The sequence below is a fragment of the Oncorhynchus gorbuscha genome, linkage group LG25 (assembly GCF_021184085.1).
Source record: "Oncorhynchus gorbuscha isolate QuinsamMale2020 ecotype Even-year linkage group LG25, OgorEven_v1.0, whole genome shotgun sequence".
In the NCBI taxonomy this organism is placed as follows: Eukaryota; Metazoa; Chordata; class Actinopteri; order Salmoniformes; family Salmonidae; genus Oncorhynchus; species Oncorhynchus gorbuscha.
The window spans coordinates 50,918,746-50,941,824 of NC_060197.1; the positions used below are offsets into that span (position 1 = coordinate 50,918,746).

At 50.7% G+C, this 23,079-nt stretch overlaps 2 protein-coding genes across 2 annotated transcripts in view; both read right to left on the reverse strand.

The window, feature by feature from the left end:
• Window positions 1-26: 26 nt before the first annotated feature.
• Window positions 27-18,764, reverse strand: LOC124013895. Its single transcript, XM_046328445.1, has 4 exons — window positions 18,616-18,764; window positions 15,667-15,811; window positions 11,773-12,159; window positions 27-166 (listed from the first exon to the last, which is right to left on the reverse strand). The coding sequence occupies exons 1-4, from the start codon at window positions 18,667-18,669 to the stop codon at window positions 27-29; spliced, it is 726 nt and encodes a 241-aa protein (XP_046184401.1). The 5' UTR covers window positions 18,670-18,764.
• Window positions 18,765-19,967: 1,203 nt separating this feature from the next.
• Window positions 19,968-23,079, reverse strand: part of LOC124014365 (NF-X1-type zinc finger protein NFXL1-like) — a 113,409-nt gene continuing 110,297 nt past the window's right edge. Inside the window, exon 22 of the mRNA XM_046329261.1 lies at window positions 19,968-21,817. Coding sequence (XP_046185217.1) covers window positions 21,713-21,817 — 105 coding nt within the window. The 3' untranslated portion in view covers window positions 19,968-21,712. The remainder of the gene's footprint in view (window positions 21,818-23,079) is intronic.

A 23,079-nucleotide genomic window follows, 5' to 3' on the forward strand; every position in this document is an offset into this window, starting at 1 on the left:
AAGCATGGTGCACTGGGCTTCTGAGATCAGGACACAGTCTGTAGGGGGGGGGGGAGAGAGAGAAACATGTCAACCTCCGAGGCCCTCACCACCGCTAGCCCCGGTGACTGAGACGTCTGGTTATAGGGAAGCATGGTGCACTGGGCTTCTGAGATCAGGACACAGTCTGTAGGGGGAGAGAGAGAGACATGGGGAGGGGAGATGAGAGACATGGGGAGAGAGATGAGAGACATGGGGAGAGAGATGAGAGACATGGGGAGGAGAGATGAGAGACATGGGGAGGAGAGATGAGAGACATGGGGAGAGAGATGAGAGACATGGGGAGAGAGATGAGAGACATGGGGAGGAGAGAGAGAGACATGGGGAGAGAGATGAGAGACATGGGGAGAGAGATGAGAGACATGGGGAGAGAGATGAGAGACATGGGGAGGAGAGATGAGAGACATGGGGAGAGAGATGAGAGACATGGGGAGAGAGATGAGAGACATGGGGAGAGAGATGAGAGACATGGGGAGGAGAGAGAGAGACATGGGGAGAGAGATGAGAGACATGGGGAGAGAGATGAGAGACATGGGGAGAGAGATGAGAGACATGGGGAGGAGAGAGAGAGACATGGGGAGAGAGATGAGAGACATGGGGAGAGAGATGAGAGACATGGGGAGGAGAGAGAGAGACATGGGGAGAGAGATGAGAGACATGGGGAGAGAGATGAGAGACATGGGGAGGAGAGAGAGAGACATGGGGAGAGAGATGAGAGACATGGGGAGAGAGATGAGAGACATGGGGAGGAGAGAGAGAGACATGGGGAGAGAGATGAGAGACATGGGGAGAGAGATGAGAGACATGGGGAGGAGAGAGAGAGACATGGGGAGAGAGATGAGAGCCATGGGGAGAGAGATGAGAGACATGGGGAGAGAGATGAGAGACATGGGGAGAGAGATGAGAGACATGGGGAGGAGAGAGAGAGACATGGGGAGAGAGATGAGAGCCATGGGGAGAGAGATGAGAGCCATGGGGAGAGAGATGAGAGACATGGGGAGAGAGATGAGAGACATGGGGAGGAGAGAGAGAGACATGGGGAGAGAGATGAGAGACATGGGGAGAGAGATGAGAGACATGGGGAGGAGAGGGGAGAGAGAGAGACATGGGGAGAGAGATGAGAGACATGGGGAGAGAGATGAGAGACATGGGGAGAGAGATGAGAGACATGGGGAGAGAGATGAGAGACATGGGGAGGAGAGAGAGAGACATGGGGAGAGAGATGAGAGACATGGGGAGAGAGATGAGAGACATGGGGAGGAGAGAGAGAGACATGGGGAGAGAGATGAGAGCCATGGGGAGAGAGATGAGAGACATGGGGAGAGAGATGAGAGACATGGGGAGAGAGATGAGAGACATGGGGAGGAGAGAGAGAGACATGGGGAGAGAGATGAGAGCCATGGGGAGAGAGATGAGAGACATGGGGAGAGAGATGAGAGACATGGGGAGGAGAGAGAGAGACATGGGGAGAGAGATGAGAGACATGGGGAGAGAGATGAGAGACATGGGGAGAGAGAGAGAGACATGGGGAGAGAGGGGAGATGAGAGACATGGGGAGAGAGATGAGAGACATGGGGAGGAGAGAGAGAGACATGGGGAGAGAGATGAGAGACATGGGGAGGAGAGAGAGAGACATGGGGAGAGAGATGAGAGACATGGGGAGAGAGATGAGAGACATGGGGAGGAGAGAGAGAGACATGGGGAGAGAGATGAGAGACATGGGGAGAGAGAGAGAGACATGGGGAGAGAGATGAGAGACATGGGGAGAGAGATGAGAGACATGGGGAGAGAGAGAGAGACATGGGGAGAGAGATGAGAGCCATGGGGAGAGAGATGAGAGACATGGGGAGAGAGATGAGAGACATGGGGAGGAGAGAGAGAGACATGGGGAGAGAGATGAGAGACATGGGGAGAGAGATGAGAGACATGGGGAGGAGAGAGAGAGACATGGGGAGAGAGATGAGAGACATGGGGAGAGAGATGAGAGACATGGGGAGGAGAGAGAGAGACATGGGGAGAGAGATGAGAGACATGGGGAGGAGAGAGAGAGACATGGGGAGAGAGATGAGAGACATGGGGAGGAGAGAGAGAGACATGGGGAGAGAGATGAGAGACATGGGGAGAGAGAAAGGGGGGGGTTGGAGAGACAGAGGGGGGAAGAGAGAAAGGTGGGAAAGAGGGGGAGAGAAATGTTAGAGCATAATAATGATCATTGATAACCGTTGATAATAACCGTTAACTTCCAGTCATGTAGTTTAGGAGGCGATGTGCTCACTACTGCCCACAAGAAGAGGTGGAAACTGAACTGCACTTCCTAACCTCCTGCCCAATGTATGAACATAGAGAGACATATTTCCCTCAGATTACATAGATACACAAAGAATTAGAAAACAAACCCTTTTTTTTACTCAGGGCAGGGCAGAGACTCAGGACAGGGCAGAGGCTCAAGACAGGGCAGAGGCTCAAGACAGGGCAGAGGCTCAAGACAGGGCAGAGGCTCAAGACAGGGCAGAGGCTCAGGACAGGGCAGAGACTCAGGACTGGGCAGAGACTCAGGACTGGGCAGAGACTCAGGACAGGGCAGAGACTCAGGACAGGGCAGAGACTCAGGACAGGGCAGAGACTCAGGACAGGGCAGAGACTCAGGACAGGGCAGAAACTCAGGACAGGGCAGAGACTCAGGACAGGGCAGAGACTCAGGACAGGGCAGAGACTCAGGACAGGGCAGAGACTCAGGACAGGGCAGAGACTCAGGACAGGGCAGAGACTCAGGACAGGGCAGAGACTCAGGACAGGGCAGAGACTCAGGACAGGGCAGAGACTCAGGACAGGGCAGAGACTCAGGACAGGGCAGAGACTCAGGACAGGGCAGAGACTCAGGACAGGGCAGAGACTCAGGACAGGGCAGAGACTCAGGACAGGGCAGAGGGCAGAGGCTCAGGACAGGGCAGAGACTCAGGACAGGGCAGAGACTCAGGACAGGGCAGAGACTCAGGACAGGGCAGAGACTCAGGACAGGGCAGAGACTCAGGACAGGGCAGAGACTCAGGACAGGGCAGAGACTCAGGACAGGGCAGAGACTCAGGACAGGAAGGAGACTCAGGACAGGAAGGAGACTCAGGACAGGAAGGAGACTCAGGACAGGAAGGAGACTCAGGACAGGAAGGAGACTCAGGACAGGAAGGAGACTCAGGACAGGGCAGAGACTCAGGACAGGAAGGAGACTCAGGACAGGAAGGAGACTCAGGACAGGAAGGAGACTCAGGACAGGAAGGAGACTCAGGACAGGAAGGAGACTCAGGACAGGAAGGAGACTCAGGACAGGAAGGAGACTCAGGACAGGAAGGAGACTCAGGACAGGGCAGAGGCTCAGGACAGGGCAGAGGCTCAGGACAGGGCAGAGGCTCAGGACAGGGCAGAGGCTCAGGACAGGGCAGAGGCTCAGGACAGGGCAGAGGCTCAGGACAGGGCAGAGATTCAGGACAGGGCAGAGACTCAGGACAGGGCAGAGATTCAGGACAGGGCAGAGACTCAGGACAGGGCAGAGACTCAGGACAGGGCAGAGACTCAGGACAGGGCAGAGACTCAGGACAGGGCAGAGACTCAGGACAGGGCAGAGACTCAGGACAGGGCAGAGACTCAGGACTGGGCAGAGACTCAGGACAGGGCAGAGACTCAGGACAGGGCAGAGACTCAGGACAGGGCAGAGACTCAGGACAGGGCAGAGACTCAGGACAGGGCAGAGACTCAGGACAGGGCAGAGACTCAGGACAGGGCAGAGACTCAGGACAGGGCAGAGACTCAGGACAGGGCAGAGACTCAGGACAGGGCAGAGACTCAGGACAGGGCAGAAACTCAGGACAGGGCAGAGACTCAGGACAGGGCAGAGACTCAGGACAGGGCAGAGACTCAGGACAGGGCAGAGACTCAGGACAGGGCAGAGACTCAGGACAGGGCAGAGACTCAGGACAGGGCAGAGACTCAGGACAGGGCAGAGACTCAGGACAGGGCAGAGACTCAGGACAGGGCAGAGACTCAGGACAGGGCAGAGATTCAGGACAGGGCAGAGACTCAGGACAGGGCAGAGACTCAGGACAGGGCAGAGACTCAGGACAGGGCAGAGACTCAGGACAGGAAGGAGACTCAGGACAGGAAGGAGACTCAGGACAGGAAGGAGACTCAGGACAGGGCAGAGACTCAGGACAGGGCAGAGACTCAGGACAGGAAGGAGACTCAGGACAGGAAGGAGACTCAGGACAGGAAGGAGACTCAGGACAGGAAGGAGACTCAGGACAGGAAGGAGACTCAGGACAGGGCAGAGACTCAGGACAGGGCAGAGACTCAGGACAGGGCAGAGACTCAGGACAGGAAGGAGACTCAGGACAGGAAGGAGACTCAGGACAGGAAGGAGACTCAGGGGGAATGCTAATATGGTATGAATCTGATCTAATTCAATCGAATTGATCGAAACTGGAGAATTATTTACATGGTTAAAAATCAACAAGGAGACTATTTTAACAGATTAAAACGTCTTCCTCTGTGCCACATACATTCCCCCCTCAGAGTCACCCTCCTTCAATGAAGAGAGTTTCTCCATTCCCCCCTCAGAGTCACCCTCCTTCAATGAAGAGAGTTTCTCCATTTCCTCCTCATACATTCCCCCCTCAGAGTCACCCTCCTTCAATGAAGAGAGTTCCTCCATTTCCTCCTCATACATTCCCCCCTCAGAGTCACCCTCCTTCAATGAAGAGAGTTTCTCCATTCCCCCCTCAGAGTCACCCTCCTTCAATGAAGAGAGTTTCTCCATTCCCCCTCAGAGTCACCCTCCTTCAATGAAGAGAGTTTCTCCATTCCCCCTCAGAGTCACCCTCCTTCAATGAAGAGAGTTTCTCCATTCCCCCTCAGAGTCACCCTCCTTCAATGAAGAGAGTTTCTCCATTCCCCCTCAGAGTCACCCTCCTTCAATGAAGAGAGTTTCTCCATTCCCCCTCAGAGTCACCCTCCTTCAATGAAGAGAGTCTCAGAGTCACCCTCCTTCAATTTTCCCCATTCCCCCTCAGAGTCACCCTCCTTCAATGAAGAGAGTTTCTCCATTCCCCCTCACCCTCCTTCAATGAAGAGAGTTTCATTCCCCCTCCACCCTTTCAATGAAGAGAGTTTCTCCATTCCCCCTCAGAGTCACCCTCCTTCAATGAAGAGAGTTTCTCCATTCCCCCTCAGAGTCACCCTCCTGCAATGAAGAGTTTCTCCATTTCCTCCTCATACATTCCCCCTCAGAGTCACCCTCCTTCAATGAAGAGAGTTTCTCCATTCCCCCCTCAGAGTCACCCTCCTTCAATGAAGAGAGTTTCTCCATTTCCTCCTCATACATTCCCTCCTCAGAGTCACCCTCCTTCAATGAAGAGAGTTTCTCCATTCCCCCCTCAGAGTCACCCTCCTTCAATGAAGAGAGTTTCTCCATTCCCCCTCAGAGTCACCCTCCTTCAATGAAGAGAGTTTCTCCATTCCCCCTCAGAGTCACCCTCCTTCAATGAAGAGAGTTTCTCCATTCCCCCTCAGAGTCACCCTCCTTCAATGAAGAGAGTTTCTCCATTCCCCCTCAGAGTCACCCTCCTGCAATGAAGAGTTTCTCCATTTCCTCCTCATACATTCCCCCTCAGAGTCACCCTCCTTCAATGAAGAGAGTTTCTCCATTCCCCCTCAGAGTCACCCTCCTTCAATGAAGAGAGTTTCTCCATTTCCTCCTCATACATTCCCCCTCAGAGTCACCCTCCTTCAATGAAGAGAGTTTATCCATTCCCCCTCAGAGTCACCCTCCTTCAATGAAGAGAGTTTCTCCATTTCCTCCATACATTCCCCCTCAGAGTCACCCTCCTTCAATGAAGAGTTTCTCCATTTCCTCCTCATACATTCCCCCTCAGAGTCACCCTCCTTCAATGAAGAGAGTTTCTCCATTTCCTCCTCATACATTCCCCCCTCAGAGTCACCCTCCTTCAATGAAGAGTTTCTCCATTTCCTCCTCATACATTCCCCCTCAGAGTCACCCTCCTTCAATGAAGAGAGTTTCTCCATTCCCCCTCAGAGTCACCCTCCAATGAAGAGAGTTTCTCCATTCCCCCTCAGAGTCACCCTCCTTCAATGAAGAGAGTTTCTCCATTCCCCCTCAGAGTCACCCTCCTTCAATGAAGAGAGTTTATCCATTCCCCCTCAGAGTCACCCTCCTTCAATGAAGAGAGTTTCTCCATTCCCCCTCAGAGTCACCCTCCTTCAATGAAGAGAGTTTCTCCATTTCCTCCTCATACATTCCCCCCTCAGAGTCACCCTCCTTCAATGAAGAGAGTTTCTCCATTTCCTCCTCATACATTCCCCCTCAGAGTCACCCTCCTTCAATGAAGAGAGTTTCTCCATTTCCCCTCATACATTCCCCCTCAGAGTCACCCTCCTTCAATGAAGAGAGTTTCTCCATTCCCCCTCAGAGTCCCTTCAATGAAGAGAGTTTCTCCATTCCCCCTCAGAGTCACCCTCCTTCAATGAAGAGAGTTTCTCCATTCCCCCTCAGAGTCACCCTCCTTCAATGAAGAGAGTTTCTCCATTCCCCCTCAGAGTCACCCTCCTTCAATGAAGAGAGTTTCTCCATTCCCCCTCAGAGTCACCCTCCTTCAATGAAGAGAGTTTCTCCATTCCCCCTCAGAGTCACCCTCCTTCAATGAAGAGAGTTTCTCCATTCCCCCTCAGAGTCACCCTCCTTCAATGAAGAGTTTCTCCATTTCCTCCTCATACATTCCCCCTCAGAGTCACCCTCCTTCAATGAAGAGAGTTTCTCCATTCCCCCTCAGAGTCACCCTCCTTCAATGAAGAGAGTTTCTCCATTTCCCATACATTCCCTCCTCAGAGTCACCCTCCTTCAATGAAGAGAGTTTCTCCATTCCCCCTCAGAGTCACCCTCCTTCAATGAAGAGAGTTTCTCCATTCCCCCTCAGAGTCACCCTCCTTCAATGAAGAGAGTTTCTCCATTCCCCCTCAGAGTCACCCTCCTTCAATGAAGAGAGTTTCTCCATTCCCCCTCAGAGTCACCCTCCTTCAATGAAGAGAGTTTCTCCATTCCCCCTCAGAGTCACCCTCCTGCAATGAAGAGTTTCTCCATTTCCTCCTCATACATTCCCCCTCAGAGTCACCCTCCTTCAATGAAGAGAGTTTCTCCATTCCCCCTCAGAGTCACCCTCCTTCAATGAAGAGAGTTTCTCCATTTCCTCCTCATACATTCCCCCTCAGAGTCACCCTCCTTCAATGAAGAGAGTTTATCCATTCCCCCCAGAGTCACCCTCCTTCAATGAAGAGAGTTTCTCCATTTCCTCCTCATTTCCCCCCTCAGAGTCACCCTCCTTCAATGAAGAGTTTCTCCATTTCCTCCTCATCATTCCCCCTCAGAGTCACCCTCCTTCAATGAAGAGAGTTTCTCCATTTCCTCCTCATACATTCCCCCTCAGAGTCACCCTCCTTCAATGAAGAGTTTCTCCATTTCCTCCTCATACATTCCCCCTCAGAGTCACCCTCCTTCAATGAAGAGAGTTTCTCCATTCCCCCTCAGAGTCACCCTCCAATGAAGAGAGTTTCTCCATTCCCCCTCAGAGTCACCCTCCTTCAATGAAGAGAGTTTCATTCCCCCTCAGAGTCACCCTCCTTCAATGAAGAGAGTTTATCCATTCCCCCTCAGAGTCACCCTCCTTCAATGAAGAGAGTTTCTCCATTCCCCCCTCAGAGTCACCCTCCTTCAATGAAGAGAGTTCCTCCATTCCCCCTCAGAGTCACCCTCCTTCAATGAAGAGAGTTTCTCCATTTCCTCCTCATACATTCCCCCTCAGAGTCACCCTCCTTCAATGAAGAGAGTTTCTCCATTTCCCCTCAGAGTCATTCCCTCAGAGTCACCCTCCTTCAATGAAGAGAGTTTCTCCATTTCCTCCTCATACATTCAGAGTCACCCTACTTCAATGAAGAGAGTTTCTCCATTTCCTCCTCATACATTCCCCCCTCAGAGTCACCCTCCTTCAATGAAGAGAGTTTCTCCATTCCCCCTCAGAGTCACCCTACTTCAATGAAGAGAGTTTCTCCATTCCCCCCTCAGAGTCACCCTACTTCAATGAAGAGAGTTTCTCCATTCCCCCCTCAGTCACCCTCCTTCAATGAAGAGTTTCTCCATTTCCTCCTCATACATTCCCCCTCAGAGTCACCCTACTTCAATGAAGAGAGTTTCTCCATTCTAGAGGGGGAAATGAGTCCCTTTCAGGCCCAAGGCAACGTACTGGTCTGTGAAGACCTGAATGCTGGAACAGCAGAAGAACAAGACACTATTAACAGTCATGGGGATAAACACCTACCAGGAAGTAACTACCAATCCCTCCCCACATACAGACAGGAAGTAACTACCAATCCCTCCCCACATACAGACAGGAAGCAACAACCTTTCCCTCCCCACATACAGACAGGAAGTAATAACCTTTCACTCCCCACATACAGACAGGAAGTAATAACCGTTCCCTCCCCACATACAGACAGGAAGTAATAACCTTTCCCTCCCCACATACAGACAGGAAGCAACAACCTTTCCCTCCCCACATACAGACAGGAAGCAACAACCTTTCCCTCCCCACAGACAGACAGGAAGTAACAACCTTTCCCTCCCCACATACAGACAGACAGGAAGTAACAACTTTTCCCTCCCCACATACAGACAGACAGGAAGTAACAACCTTTCGCTCCCCACATACAGACAGACAGGAAGTAACAACCTTTCCCTCCCCACATACAGACAGACAGGAAGTAACAACCTTTCCCTCCCCACATACAGACAGACAGGAAGTAACAACTTTTCCCTCCCCACATACAGACAGACAGGAAGTAACAACCTTTCCCTCCCCACATACAGACATACAGGAAGCAACAACCTTTCCCTCCCCTCATACAGACAGGAAGCAACAACCTTTCCCTCCCCACATACAGAGACAGGAAGTAACAACCTTTTCCTCCCCACAGACGGACAGGAAGTAACAACCTTTCCCTCCCCACATACAGACAGACAGGAAGCAACAACCTTTCCCTCCCCTCATACAGACAGGAAGCAACAACCTTTCCCTCCCCTCATACAGACAGGAAGCAACAACCTTTCCCTCCCCACATACAGACAGACAGGAAGCAACAACCTTTCCCTCCCCTCATACAGACAGGAAGCAACAACCTTTCCCTCCCCACATGCCCCCACAGAAACAACTATGACAAAGTGAAAAACTCAAATGGAGCACTGCTCCTGAAGCTCTGTGGAACACTGGGTCTGTACATAGTCAATGGTAGGCTGAGAGGGGACTCTTCTGGTAGGTCCACCTACAGCTCTGTGGAACACTGGGTCTGTACATAGTCAATGGTAGGCTGAGAGGGGACTCTTCTGGTAGGTCCACCTACAGCTCTGTGGAACACTGGGTCTGTACATAGTCAATGGTAGGCTGAGAGGGGACTCCTATGGTAGGTCCACCTACAGCTCTGTGGAACACTGGGTCTGTACATAGTCAATGGTAGGCTGAGAGGGGACTCTTCTGGTAGGTCCACCTGGTAACACTGGTCCACCTAGGCTGAGCTCTGTGGAACACTGGGTCTGTACATAGTCAATGGTAGGCTGAGAGGGGACTCTTCTGGTAGGTCCACTCTGAGAGGGGACTCTCTCTGTGGAACACTGGGTCTGTACATAGTCCACTCTAGGTCCAGCTCTGTGGAACAATGGGTCTGTACATAGTCACTGGTAGGCTACGGCTCATCTCTTGGCAGTAGTACGGTAGATTACTTTATCACTGACCTCAACCCAGAGTCTCTCAGAACGTTCACAGTCAGCCCACTGACCTCAACCCAGAGTCCCTCAGAGCGTTCACAGTCAGCCCACTGACCTCAACCCAGAGTCTCTCAGAGCCTTCACAGTCAGCCCACTGACCTCAACCCAGAGTCTCTCAGAGCGTTCACAGTCAGCCCACTGACCTCAACCCAGAGTCCCTCAGAGCGTTCACAGTCAGCCCACTGACCTCAACCCAGAGTCTCTCAGAGCCTTCACAGTCAGCCCACTGACCTCAACCCAGAGTCTCTCAGAGCGTTCACAGTCAGCCCACTGACCTCAACCCAGAGTCTCTCAGAGCCTTCACAGTCAGCCCACTGACCTCAACCCAGTGTCTCTCAGAGTCAGCCCACTGACCTCAACCCAGAGTCTCTCAGAGCGTTCACAGTCAGCCCACTGACCTCAACCCAGAGTCTCTCAGAGCGTTCAGTCAGCCCACTGACCTCAACCCAGTCCCTCAGAGCCACAGTCAGCCCACTGACCTCAACCCAGAGTCTCTCAGAGCGTTCACAGTCAGCCCACTGACCTCAACCCAGAGTCTCTCAGAGAGTTCACAGTCAGCCCACTGACAACCCAGAGTCTCTCAGAGAGTTCACAGTCAGCCCACTGACCTCAACCCAGAGTCTCTCAGAGCCTTCACAGTCAGCCCACTGACAACCCAGAGTCTCTCAGAGCCTTCACAGTCAGCCCACTGATCACCCAGAGTCTCTCAGAGCCTTCACAGTCAGCCCACTGACCTCAACCCAGAGTCTCTCAGAGCCTTCACAGTCAGCCCACTGACTCAACCCAGAGTCTCTCAGAGCCTTCACAGTCAGCCCACTGACCTCAACCCAGAGTCTCTCAGAGCCTTCACAGTCAGCCCACTGACAACCAAGAGTCTCTCAGAGCCTTCACAGTCAGCCCACTGACACCTCTCTCAGAGCCTTCACAGTCAGCCCACTGACACCTCTCTCAGAGCCTTCACAGTCAGCCCACTAACACCTCTCTCAGAGCCTTCACAGTCAGCCCACTGACACCCCTATCAGAGCCTTCACAGTCAGCCCACTAACACCCCTATCAGAGCCTTCACAGTCAGCCCACTGACACCTCTCTCAGAGCCTCCACAGTCAGCCCACTGACCTCAACCCAGAGTCTCTCAGAGCCTTCACAGTCAGCCCACTGACCTCAACCAAGAGTCTCTCAGAGCCTTCACAGTCAGCCCACTAACACCTCTCTCAGAGCCTTCACAGTCAGCCCACTGACACCTCTCTCAGAGCCTTCACAGTCAGCCCACTGACACCTCTCTCAGAGCCTTCACAGTCATATTGACACTGGTCTACTACCAGGTCATGTGTCTTCTCAGTCAGGTTGAGACTGGTCAACTACCAGGTCATGTGTCTTCTCAGTGTGTCTTCTCTGTTCTACTACCAGGTCATGTGTCTTCTCAGTCATGTTGACACTGGTCAACTACCAGGTCATGTGTCTTCTCAGTCATGTTGACACTGGTCTACTACCAGGTCATGTGTCTTCTCAGTCAGGTTGAGACTGGTCTACTACCAGGTCATGTGTCTTCTCAGTGTGTCTTCTCTGTTCTACTACCAGGTCATGTGTCTTCTCAGTCATGTTGACACTGGTCTACTACCAGGTCATGTGTCTTCTCAGTCATGTTGACACTGGTCAACTACCAGGTCATGTGTCTTCTCAGTCATGTTGACACTGGTCTACTACCAGGTCATGTGTCTTCTCAGTCATGTTGACACTGGTCTACTACCAGGTCATGTGTCTTCTCAGTCATGTTGACACTGGTCTACTACCAGGTCATAAAGTCTATTGAATTGAATGAGAGAAAGAGAGAGAGAGAGAGAGAAAGAGGGGGTTCTTACCTTGGTTGGAGGCGGGACTTGAAGGATCTTGGGCGGTGCTTATTGGCAAGGAGGTGCCAAGTGATGTGATAGAGGTCACCAAATCACGAGGGTCTGTGTGAACCACGGTGGGAGGAGTAGTGGAAGAGAAGTAAGAAGAGGATGAAGAGGAGTGTGTGACAGTAGTGTCCGTGTGTGGAATATAGTGAGTTCCAGTTGGTTTGAGGTTGTGTTCACGGTCGGGTCGGTCTGCGGTCGCTGTCCTGGCAGGTCCGGTCACGTTAGGGTTAAAGGGAGAGGTCCCGATAGCGGTGAACGGAGTGTCCGTGGAGACAGGGTACGCCGTGCCGAATAGGGGGTCCGACTCTCCTGACTCTACTCCCATAAAGAAAACATTCCCAAAGATTCCTGAAACACAACAAACACAGGAGGAATCTTATAGTCTGGTGACGATACAGTCAATTAATCAATACGATACAGTCGATTAATCAATACGATACAGTCGATTAATCAATACGATACAGTCGATTAATCAATACGATACAGTTGATTAATCAATACGATACAGTCTATATATTGAAGAGATAGACGTTCTGATAACAGTTGATTAATCAATACTATACAGTCTATATATTGAAGAGATAGACGTTCTGATAACAGTCGATTAATCAATACTATACAGTCTATATATTGAAGAGATAGACGTTCTGATAACAGTCAATTAATCAATACTATACAGTCTATATATTGAAGAGATAGACGTTCTGATAACAGTTGATTAATCAATACTATACAGTCTATATATTGAAGAGATAGACGTTCTGATAACAGTTGATTAATCAATACTATATAGTCTCAGTGGCAACCTGTCATTCAGGGCAGTGTCACCAGCAAAGCACCCCCACTCCATCACACCTCCTCCTCCATGCTTCATGGTGGGAACTACACATCCGTTCACCTAATAATAATAATAATATATGCCATTTAGCAGACGCTTTTATCCAAAGCGACTTACAGTCATGTGTGCATACATTCTACGTATGGGTGGTCCCGGGGATTGAACCCACTAGGACCACCTGCGCCATTGTTTGTGTTTCTTGGAGAAAGTCTCTTCTTCTTCTTATTGGTGTCCTTTAGTTGTGGTTTCTTTGCAGCAATTCAACCATGAAGTCCTGATTCACACAGTCTCCTCTGAACAGTTGATGTTGAGATGTGTCTGTTACTTGAACTCTGTGAAGCATTTATTTGGGCTGCAATTTCTGAGGCTGGTAACTAATGAACTTCTCCTCTGCAGCAGAGGTAACTCTGGGTCTTCCTTTCCTGTGGCGGTCCTCATGAGAGACAGTTTCACCATAGCACTTGATGTTTTTTGTGACGGCACTTGAAGAAACTTTCAAATTTCTTGAAATCTTCCGTATTGACTGACCTTTATGTCTTAAAGTAATGATGGACTGTCGTTTCTCTTTGCTTATTTGAGCAGTTCTTGCCATAATATGGACTTGGTCTTTTGCCAAATAGGTCCATCTTCTGTATACCACACCAACCTTGTCACAACACAACTGATTGGCTCAAATGTATTAATTGAAATGCATTCCAGGTGACCACCTCATGAAGCTGGTTGAGAGAATCCCACGAGCGTGCAAATCCGTCATCAAGGCAAAAGGGTGACTACTTTGAAGAATCTCAAATATAAAATATATTTTGATATGTTTAACACTTTTTTGGTTACTACATGATTCCATATGTGTTATTTCATAGTGTTGATGTCTTCAATATTATTCTACAATGTAGAAAATAATAAAAATAAAGAAAAACACTGGAATGGTACTGGACGTTGTGATGGTCGGGGAGAAGTGGAGAGACGTTGTGATGGTCAGGGAGAAGTGGAGAGACGTTGTGATGGTCAGGGAGAAGTGGAGAGACGTTGTGATGGTCAGGGGGAGAAGTGGAGGTCGGGGAGACGTTGTGATGGTCAGGGAGAAGTGGAGAGACGTTGTGATGGTCGGGGAGAAGTGGAGAGACGTTGTGATGGTCGGGGAGAAGGAGAGACGTGGTCGGGGAGAGACGTTGTGATGGTCGGGGAGAAGTCGGAGAGACGGAGAGACGTTGTGATGGTCGGGAGAAGTGGAGAAGTGGAGAGACGTTGTGATGGTCGGGAGAAGTGGAGAGACGTTGTGATGGTCGGGGAGAAGAAGTGTGGAGAAGACGTTGTGATGGTCAGGGGAGAAGTGGAGAGACGTTGTGATGGTCAGGGAAGTGGAGAAGTGGAGGTCAGAGAAGTGGAGAGACGTTGTGATGGTCGGGGAGAAGTGGAGAGACGTTGTGATGGTCGGGGAGAAGTGGATGGTCAGAGAAGTGGAGAGACGTTGTGATGGTCGGGAGAGAGAGACGTGGAGGTCGGGGAGAAGTGGAGAGACGTTGTGATGGTCGGAGAGAAGTGGAGAGACGTTGTGGAGAGACGTTGTGATGGTCGGGGATGGAGAGACGTTGTGATGGTCGGGGAGAAGTGGAGAGACGTTGTGATGGTCGGGAGAAGTGGAGAGATGGTTGTGATGGTCATGGTGGAGAGACGTTGGATGGTCGGGGAGAAGTGGAAGTTGGATGGTCGACGTTGTCATGGTCGGGGAGAAGTGGAGAGACGTTGTCATGGTCGGGGAGAAGTGGAGAGACGTTGTCATGGTCGGGAAGTGGAGAGACGTTGTGATGGTGGAGAGAGAGACGTTGTGATGGTCAGAAGGGAGAATGGTGGAGAGTGGAGAGACGTTGTGATGGTCGGGGAGAAGTGGAGAGACGTTGTGATGGTCGGGGAGAAGTGGAGAGACGTTGTGATGGTCGGGGAGAAGTCAGGGAGAAGTGGAGAGACGTTGTGATGGTCAGGGAGAAGTGGAGAGACGTTGTGATGGTCAGGGAGAAGTGGAGAGACGTTGTGATGGTCGGGGAGTGGAGAGTTGGATGGTCAGGGGAGAAGTGGAGAGACGTTGTGATGGTCAGGGAGAAGTGGAGAGACGTTGTGATGGTCGGGGAGAAGTGGAGAGACGTTGTGATGGTCAGGGAGAGAAGTGGAGAGACGTTGTGATGGTCGGGAAGTGGAGAAGTGGAGGTCGGGGAGACGTTGTGATGGTCGGGGAGAAGTGGAGAGACGTTGTGATGGTCAGGGAGAAGTGGAGAGACGTTGTGATGGTCATGGAGAAGTGGAGAGACGTTGTGAGAGACGTTGTGATGGTCATGGAGAAGTGGTCGGGGTCGGGGAGAAGTGGAGAGACGTTGTGATGGTCAGGGAGAAGTGGAGATGGTCATGGAGAAGTGGAGAGACGTGATGGTCGGGGGAGGTGGAGAGACGTTGTCATGGTCATGGAGAAGTGGAGAGACGTTGTGATGGTGGGGAGAAGTGGAGAGACGTTGTGATGGTCGGGGAGAAGTGGAGAGACGTTGTGATGGTCATGGAGAAGTGGAGAAGTGGAGAGACGTTGTGATGGTCGGGGTGGAGAACGTTGTGGTCGGGAGAAGTGGAGAGACGTTGTGGTCGGGGATGGTCAGGTGGAGAAGTGGATGGTCGGGGAGGAGACGTTGTCATGGTCGTACATTGTGATGGTCGGGGAGAAGTGGAGAGACGTGATGGTCGGGGAGAAGTGGAGAGACTTTGTGATGGTCGGGAGAAGTGGAGAGACGTTGTGATGGTCGGGGAGAAGTGGAAGAATGGTGGGGGAGAAGTGGAGAGACGTTGTGATGGTCGGGGAGAAGTGGAGAGACGTTTGTATATTAATAAGGGAGAGAAGAAGAATGTGTGTGTGTGTGTGTGTGTGTGGTGTGTGTGTGTGTGTGTGTGTGTGTGGTGTGGTGTGTGTGTGTGTGTGTGTGTGTGTGTGTGTGTGTGTGTGTGTGTGTGTGTGTGTGTGTGTGTGTGTGTGTGTGTACCTGAGAAGGCCAGTAGAACCAGCAGTAGACAGGTTAGCAGGCTGATAACAGGGACGAGGATGAGGAGGAGAAGACGAAGATAGTTCTTTGTCGAGGTCCTCTTCTGAGGACACACTTCACCCATGGTCATGTCCTCATCAGCAACCTACACACACAATGAGAGAGGGGAGACAGAGAAACCAGACAGAAGGAGAGAGAGGAGACAGAGAAACCAGACAGAAGGAGAGAGAGGAGACAGAGAAACCAGACAGAAGGAGAGAGGGGAGACAGAGAAACCAGACAGAAGGAGAGAGGGGAGACAGAGAAACCAGACAGAAGGAGAGTGGGGAGACAGAGAAACCAGACAGAAGGAGAGAGAGGAGACAGAGAAACCAGACAGAAGGAGAGAGAGGAGACAGAGAAACCAGCCAGAAGGAGAGAGGGGAGACAGAGAAACCAGACAGAAGGAGAGAGAGGAGACAGAGAAACCAGACAGAAGGAGAGAGGGGAGACAGAGAAACCAGACAGAAGGAGAGAGGGGAGACAGAGAAACCAGACAGAAGACAGAGAAACCAGACAGAAGGAGGAGAGACAGAGAAACCAGACAGAAGGAGACAGAGAAACCAGACAGAAGGAGGGGAGACAGAGAAACCAGACAGAAGGAGAGACAGAGAAACCAGACAGAAGGAGACAGAGAAACCAGACAGAAGGAGAGACAAGAAACCAGACAGAAGGAGAGAGTCAGACAGAGAAACCAGACAGAAGGAGAGACAGAGAAACCAGACAGAAGGAGAGACAGAAAAACCAGACAGAAGGGGAGACAGAGAAACCAGACAGAAGGAGAGAGAGAGAGAGACAGTAAGACAGTTATAGTAACACTTAGATAGGTCAGCAGTACTATAACTAATAGTTAGATAGGTCAGCAGTACTATAACTAATAGTTAGATAGGTCAGCAGTACTATAACTAATAGTTAGATAGGTCAGCAGTACTATAACTAGTAGTTAGATAGGTCAGCAGTACTATAACTAGTAGTTAGATAGGTCAGCAGTACTATAACTAATAGTTAGATAGGTCAGCAGTACTATAACTAATAGTTAGATAGGTCAGCAGTACTATAACTAGTAGTTAGATAGGTCAGCAGTACTATAACTAGTAGTTAGATAGGTCAGCAGGACTATAACTAGTAGTTAGATAGGTCAGCAGTACTATAACTAATAGTTAGATAGGTCAGCAGTACTATAACTAGTAGTTAGATAGGTCAGCAGTACTATAACTAATAGTTAGATAGGTCAGCAGTACTATAACTAGTAGTTAGATAGGTCAGCAGGACTATAACTAGTAGTTAGATAGGTCAGCAGGACTATAACTAGTAGTTAGATAGGTCAGCAGGACTATAACTAGTAGTTAGATAGGTCAGCAGTACTATAATAGTTAGATAGGTCAGCAGTACTATAACTAATAGTTAGATAGGTCAGCAGTACTATCACTAGTAGTTAGATAGGTGTCCCTGAGTTAACCCATACCTCTAGCCTAGTTGGTTGTTTGAAGAGACTTTCAGACGTTCATCTCAAAACTCACAATAATGACTTTACCAGGAGTGGGAGACACAGGACATTACCGCTTCTAGGTTTGGCGACAAATGACAGACAAACTATTTATCTAGCTCTTCTCTCTACAAGGTCCTAGTGCATAACAGTGCGCAAAAAACGCCGTCCATCTTTTCCCGAAAATAAATGAAAATTACACAGTTATTCACTCCTGGCGCGTCATCAATTAGTTTACCACTTCACATATGCTAAACTGTCACCTCTTCTGTTCACATTGAACTGGCCGTTCCAGAGTTGACAATTTCGCTCTGACCCGAGTGGATGTAACGGAACAAAACGGCATATGATACTCTGGTGGTCGGGGGAATCCTTTCCTTCCAGGTAAATTACGAGGGGGATGAAGTCTCCGGTGCCCGTTTTTTCCACTAACGGAAGCAGCACTAGGACTAAGCGTCACCTCCAGCCCTTATGTGTGTGTGTGTGTTTGCGTGTGTGTGTGTGTGTGTGGAGGGTGAGAGGGGGGGGGGGGGTATTTTTATCCGCGAGGTATTTTTCGCTTCAGACTTTCCGTTCAGCCAGCCGCACAGCCGCGTGCCCCCGGTGCAGGGCGAGGGAATCTGAACTCTCCACTCAAGAGAAAGACGGTTATTTTTAGAGAGAGGGAGAGATAAAGTGTGACTGTGTTTCTGTCTCCCACACATGGAAACGCGACGTGCCCGGTGCGTCGCTCGAGGAGAAGGGGAGACGGTTTCACACCTCGTGCGCTTTAAATAGGAGCCGCGCAGCTGGCGCACGTACCTGCGGGCCAGTTAACCGATCAGACCGGAAGAGATCCGTTGGATTAAATAATCTCCCGGTGGGAACTAACCGATTCAGACAGAGGGAATGTGGACCAGCCGTCTGAATGTGGGCATTCTGCCTATAGAAGTTGTGTTTGTGTGTGTTGTTTCTGGTTAAAGTTTCTCAAGAGATATTCTCACTACAATTTAATAACAACTAAAATGTTTATATGGAGGCGTGGACAATTTCTGAATTAAATATAATATTTATATATAATATAAAGTTATTAGGCTTACAGAACCATTACAGATCAAAATAAATTCCATGCAGGAGAAAAATAAAACATGTTCTCTAATAGCCTCTAAAACATTTAAGAACATGTTCTCTAATAGCCTCTAAAACATTTAAGAACATGTTCTCTAATAGCCTCTAAAACATTTAAGAACATGTTCTCTAATAGCCTCTAAAACATTTAAGAACATGTTCTCTTATAGCCTCTAAAACATTTAAGAACATGTTCTCTTATAGCCTCTAAAATATTTAAAAACATGTTCTCTAATAGCCTCTAAAACATTTAAGAGAGCAGAGGAGAGATAGGAGGAAAGGGAGAGAGGTGAAACATGTAGAAAGGAGTTTCTTACCCTGGTGCCGCTGAAGGTGACGTGAGGGACCGTGATGTCTCGAGATGGTAACATGATGCCTGCCTCTTTACCCTCACCTCACACTCATCTCAGTCCCGTACAGTAGACGGTAAATCTCCAGTAGCCTAGTGCTGCTCTGGGAGACTCCAGGGGAAAGACTCCAGGCAGAACCTCTACCGCCCTATCATTACCCAGACTCCTCCCACTAACACACACACACTCCCTCTCTCTCCCCCCTGACTCTCTCTCTCTCTCCCTGACTCTTACTCCCCCCTGACTCTCTCTCTCCCTGACTCTTACTCCCCCCTGACTCTCTCTCTCCCTGACTCTCTCTCTCTCCCTGACTCTTACTCCCCCTTGACTCTCTCTCCCTGACTCTTACTCCCTCCTGGACTCTCTCTTTCCCGGACTCTCGCTCTCCCTGACTCTCTCTCTCTCTCCCTGACTCTCTCTCTCTCTCCCTGACTCTCTCTCTCTCTCCCTAACTCTCTCTCTCTCCCCCTGACTCTCTCTCTCTCCCTGACTCTCTCTCTCTCCCTGACTCTCTCTCTCCCCTGACTCTCTCTCTCTCCCTGACTCTCTCTCTCCCTGACTCTCTCTCTCCCTGACTCTCTCTCCCTGACTCTCTCTCTCCCTGACTCTCTCTCTCTGACTCTCTCTCTCCCTGACTCTCTCTCTCTCTCTCTCTCCCTGACTCTCTCTCTCTCTCTCAACATTATTATAATTGACCGAGACGTCTGGCAGGGACGTCCGCCCTCAGAGACCAGGTAAAGATACCCAGACCAGGACACATGCACCATGACCCTGTGTGTCAGTGCGTCTGTGTGTGCGATTGTCGGTGTGTGTCGATGTGTATGCGTGTGTGTGTGTGTGTGTGTCGGTGGTGTGTGTGTGTGTGTGGGGTGTGTGGGTCGGTGGTGTGGGGTGTGTGGGTCGGTGGTGTGGGGTGTGTGGGTCGGTGGTGTGGGGTGTGTGGGTCGGTGGTGTGTGTGTGTGGGTCGGTGGTGTGTGTGTGTGGGTCGGTGGTGTGTGTGTGTCGGTGGTGTGTGTGTGTGTGGGTCGGTGGTGTGTGTGTGTGTGGGGTCGGTGGTGTGTGTGTGTGTGTGGGTCGGTGGTGTGTGTGTGTGTGGGTCGGTGGTGTGTGTGTGTGTGGGTCGGTGGTGTGTGTGTGTGTGTGGGTCGGTGGTGTGTGTGTGTGGGTCGGTGGTGTGTGTGTGTGTGTGGGTCGGTGGTGTGTGTGTGGGGGTGGTGGTGTGTGTGTGGGTCGGTGGTGTGTGTGTGGGTCGGTGGTGTGTGTGCTGCCAGAACACCAAAGGGCATCATCAACAGTTGAGACATGAAAATAGACTTCATTATTTCCAAATTCAGATTTTATTTTTTATTTCATTACACAAAACAAAGTGTCATCAATCATCAACAGACAATAACACCTCGCCGCTCGCCACAGCTTCAGATCTCACATCAGAAATAAATCCCCAAATCAGACTGCTGTTGACTCAATAGAGACATGAACGCTGAACTAGGATCAGTTTGACATTTTCATATAATCCTGAATAAGATGCTAACGACTGATCCTAGATCAGCAGCATTCCTACTCCGAGACCCTTGAATCTTAAATCTCCTGGTGGTCCCGATGTGGTGTTTCTAGACGGAGTTAAAACCAGCTGGATTGCAGACCGAGTTTCATAACAATAATAATCCTGATAATAAGAAAAATAACACTTGTAATAATGAGACTAAATATGTTTGTCCTATTCCCTATGAGGTCTATTTCAGACCCATCCTAATGGGGTTCCGTTTCAGACCCATCCTAATGGGGTTCTATTTCAGACCCATCCTAATGGGGTTCTATTTCAGACCCATCCTAATGGGGTTCTGTTTCAGACCCATCCTAATGGGGTTCTGTTTCAGACCCATCCTAATGGGGTTCTGTTTCAGACCCATCCTAATGGGGTTCTGTTTCAGACCCATCCTAATGGGGTTCTGTTTCAGACCCATCCTAATGGGGTTCTGTTTCAGACCCATCCTAATGGGGTTCTGTTTCAGACCCATCCTAATGGGGTTCTATTTCAGACCCATCCTAATGGGGTTCTGTTTCAGACCCATCCTAATGGGGTTCTGTTTCAGACCCATCCTAATGGGGTTCTGTTTCAGACCCATCCTAATGGGGTTCTATTTCAGACCCATCCTAATGGGTCTCCATTTCAGACCCATCCTAATGGGGTTCCATTTCAGACCCATCCTAATGGGGTTCTGTTTCAGACCCATCCTAATGGGGTTCTGTTTCAGACCCATCCTAATGGGGTTCTGTTTCAGACCCATCCTAATGGGTTTCCATTTCAGACCCATCCTAATAGGGTTCTATTTCAGACCCATCCTAATGGGGTTCTATTTCAGACCCATCCTAATGGGGTTCTGTTTCAGACCCATCCTAATGGGGTTCTGTTTCAGACCCATCCTAATAGGGTTCTGTTTCAGACCCATCCTAATGGGGTTCTATTTCAGACCCATCCTAATGGGTTCTATTTCAGACCCATCCTAATGGGTCTCCATTTCAGACCCATCCTAATGGGGTTCCATTTCAGACCCATCCTAATGGGGTTCTGTTTCAGACCCATCCTAATGGGGTTCTGTTTCAGACCCATCCTAATGGGTTTCCATTTCAGACCCATCCTAATAGGGTTCTATTTCAGACCCATCCTAATGGGGTTCTATTTCAGACCCATCCTAATAGATCATAAATCATTCAGAGAGTGAAACAGGAAGTGATACTGGTTCTCTCTCCTCTGCTAAAGTAGACATCATCTGAACCAGGAAGAGTCTCAGTCTGCCTGTCTGTTTCTGTCTGCCTGTGATATGTTGTCTGGGTGTGTGTGTGTGTTGGTGTGTGTGTGTGTGTGTGTGTTGGTGTGTGTGTGTGTGTTGGTGTGTGTGTGTGTGTTGGTGTGTGTGTGTGTGTTGGTGTGTGTGTGTGTGTATTGGTGTGTATTGGTGTGTGTGTATTGGTGTGTGTGTGTGTGTGTGTGTCTAATCCATTTGTATGAGATAGAAAGCGACAGCAGCCAGTAGAACTCCACCCAGAGACACCATGACCACTCTATACCTCCTCCAACCACCCTCCTCCTCCTCCTCCTCCCTCTCCTCTCTTCCCTCGCTTCTTACGTCTGCCCTTCTGACGATTCTCAAAGGCTTCCAACTCAGCCTGAGAGGGATGGAGAGAGGGGGATGGAGAGAAAGGGGGATGGACAGAGAGAGAGGGGGTGGAGAGAAAGGGGGATGGACAGAGAGAGAGGGGGTGGAGAGAAAGGGGGATGGACAGAGAGAGAGGGGGATGGACAGAGAGGGGGATGGAGAGAATGGAGAGGGGGGGATGGAGAGAGAGGGGGGATGGAGAGAGGGGGGATGGAGAGAGGGGGATGGAGAGAGGGGGATGGAGAGAGGGGGGATGGAGAGGGGGGGGGAGAGGGGGTGGACAGAGAGGGGGAGAGAGAGGGGGATGGAGAGAGGGGGGTGGACAGAGGGGGGTGGACAGAGAGGGGGTGGACAGAGGGGGGGACAGGACAGAGAGGGGGGGGACAGAGAGGGGGGTGGACAGAGGGGGGTGGACAGAGAGGGGGAGGACAGAGGGGGACAGAGAGGGGGAGAGAGAGGGGGAGGAGAGGGGGAGAGAGAGGGGGGAGAGAGGGGGTGAGAGGGGGTGGAGAGAGAGGGGGATGGAGAGGGGGTGGACAGAGGGGGGGAGAGAGGGGTGGACAGAGAGGGGGAGGACAGAGGGTGGGGGGGGGGTGGACAGAGAGGGGGAGAGAGGGGGATGGAGAGGGGGATGGAGAGAGAGGGGGACAGAGAGGGGGGACAGAGAGGGGTGGACAGAGAGGGGTGGAGAGAGGGGGTGGAGAGAGAGGGGGTGGAGAGAGGGGTGGAGAGAGAGGGGTGGAGAGAGAGGGGTGGAGAGAGGGGGATGGAGAGAGGGGGACAGAGAGGGGTGGACAGAGAGGGGGGACAGAGAGAGAGAGGGGGTGGAGAGAGAGGGGGTGAAGAGAGAGGGGGTGAAGAGAGAGGGGTGAGAGAGAGAGAGATGTTAATGAACAATGTCGTAAAACTCAACGAATAATGTTGTAGTCGCTGAGCATATTAAGGAGGAACAGTATCAGTCATAATACTGAACTTTGGGGAACACCCCAAATAATGATCACCATTACTGAGGTTTCATCTGTTCAACAAATAGAGAGGAGGGTAGAGAGAGAGAGAGAGGAGGGTAGAGAGAGAGAGGAGGGTAGAGAGAGAGAGAGGAGGGTAGAGAGAGAGAGAGGAGGGTAAAGAGAGAGAGAGAGAGAGGAGGGTAGAGAGAGAGAGAGAGAGGAGGGTAAAGAGAGAGAGAGAGAGAGGAGGGTAGAGAGAGAGAGAGAGAGGGAGAGAGGAGGGTAGAGAGAGAGAGGAGGGAGAGAGAGAGAGAGGGAGAGAGAG

Bases quoted from the DNA above. Each gene is read 5' to 3' on its own strand.
- LOC124013895 (XM_046328445.1), bottom strand. From the start codon at position 18,669: ATGTTACCATCTCGAGACATCACGGTCCCTCACGTCACCTTCAGCGGC. The intron at 12,160-15,666 runs GTACACACACAC...GTTGTGTTTCAG, and splicing joins GGTTCTACTGGCCTTCTCAG to GAATCTTTGGGAATGTTTTC. The intron at 167-11,772 runs GTAAGAACCCCC...CTCCCCCTACAG, and splicing joins AAGTCCCGCCTCCAACCAAG to ACTGTGTCCTGATCTCAGAA.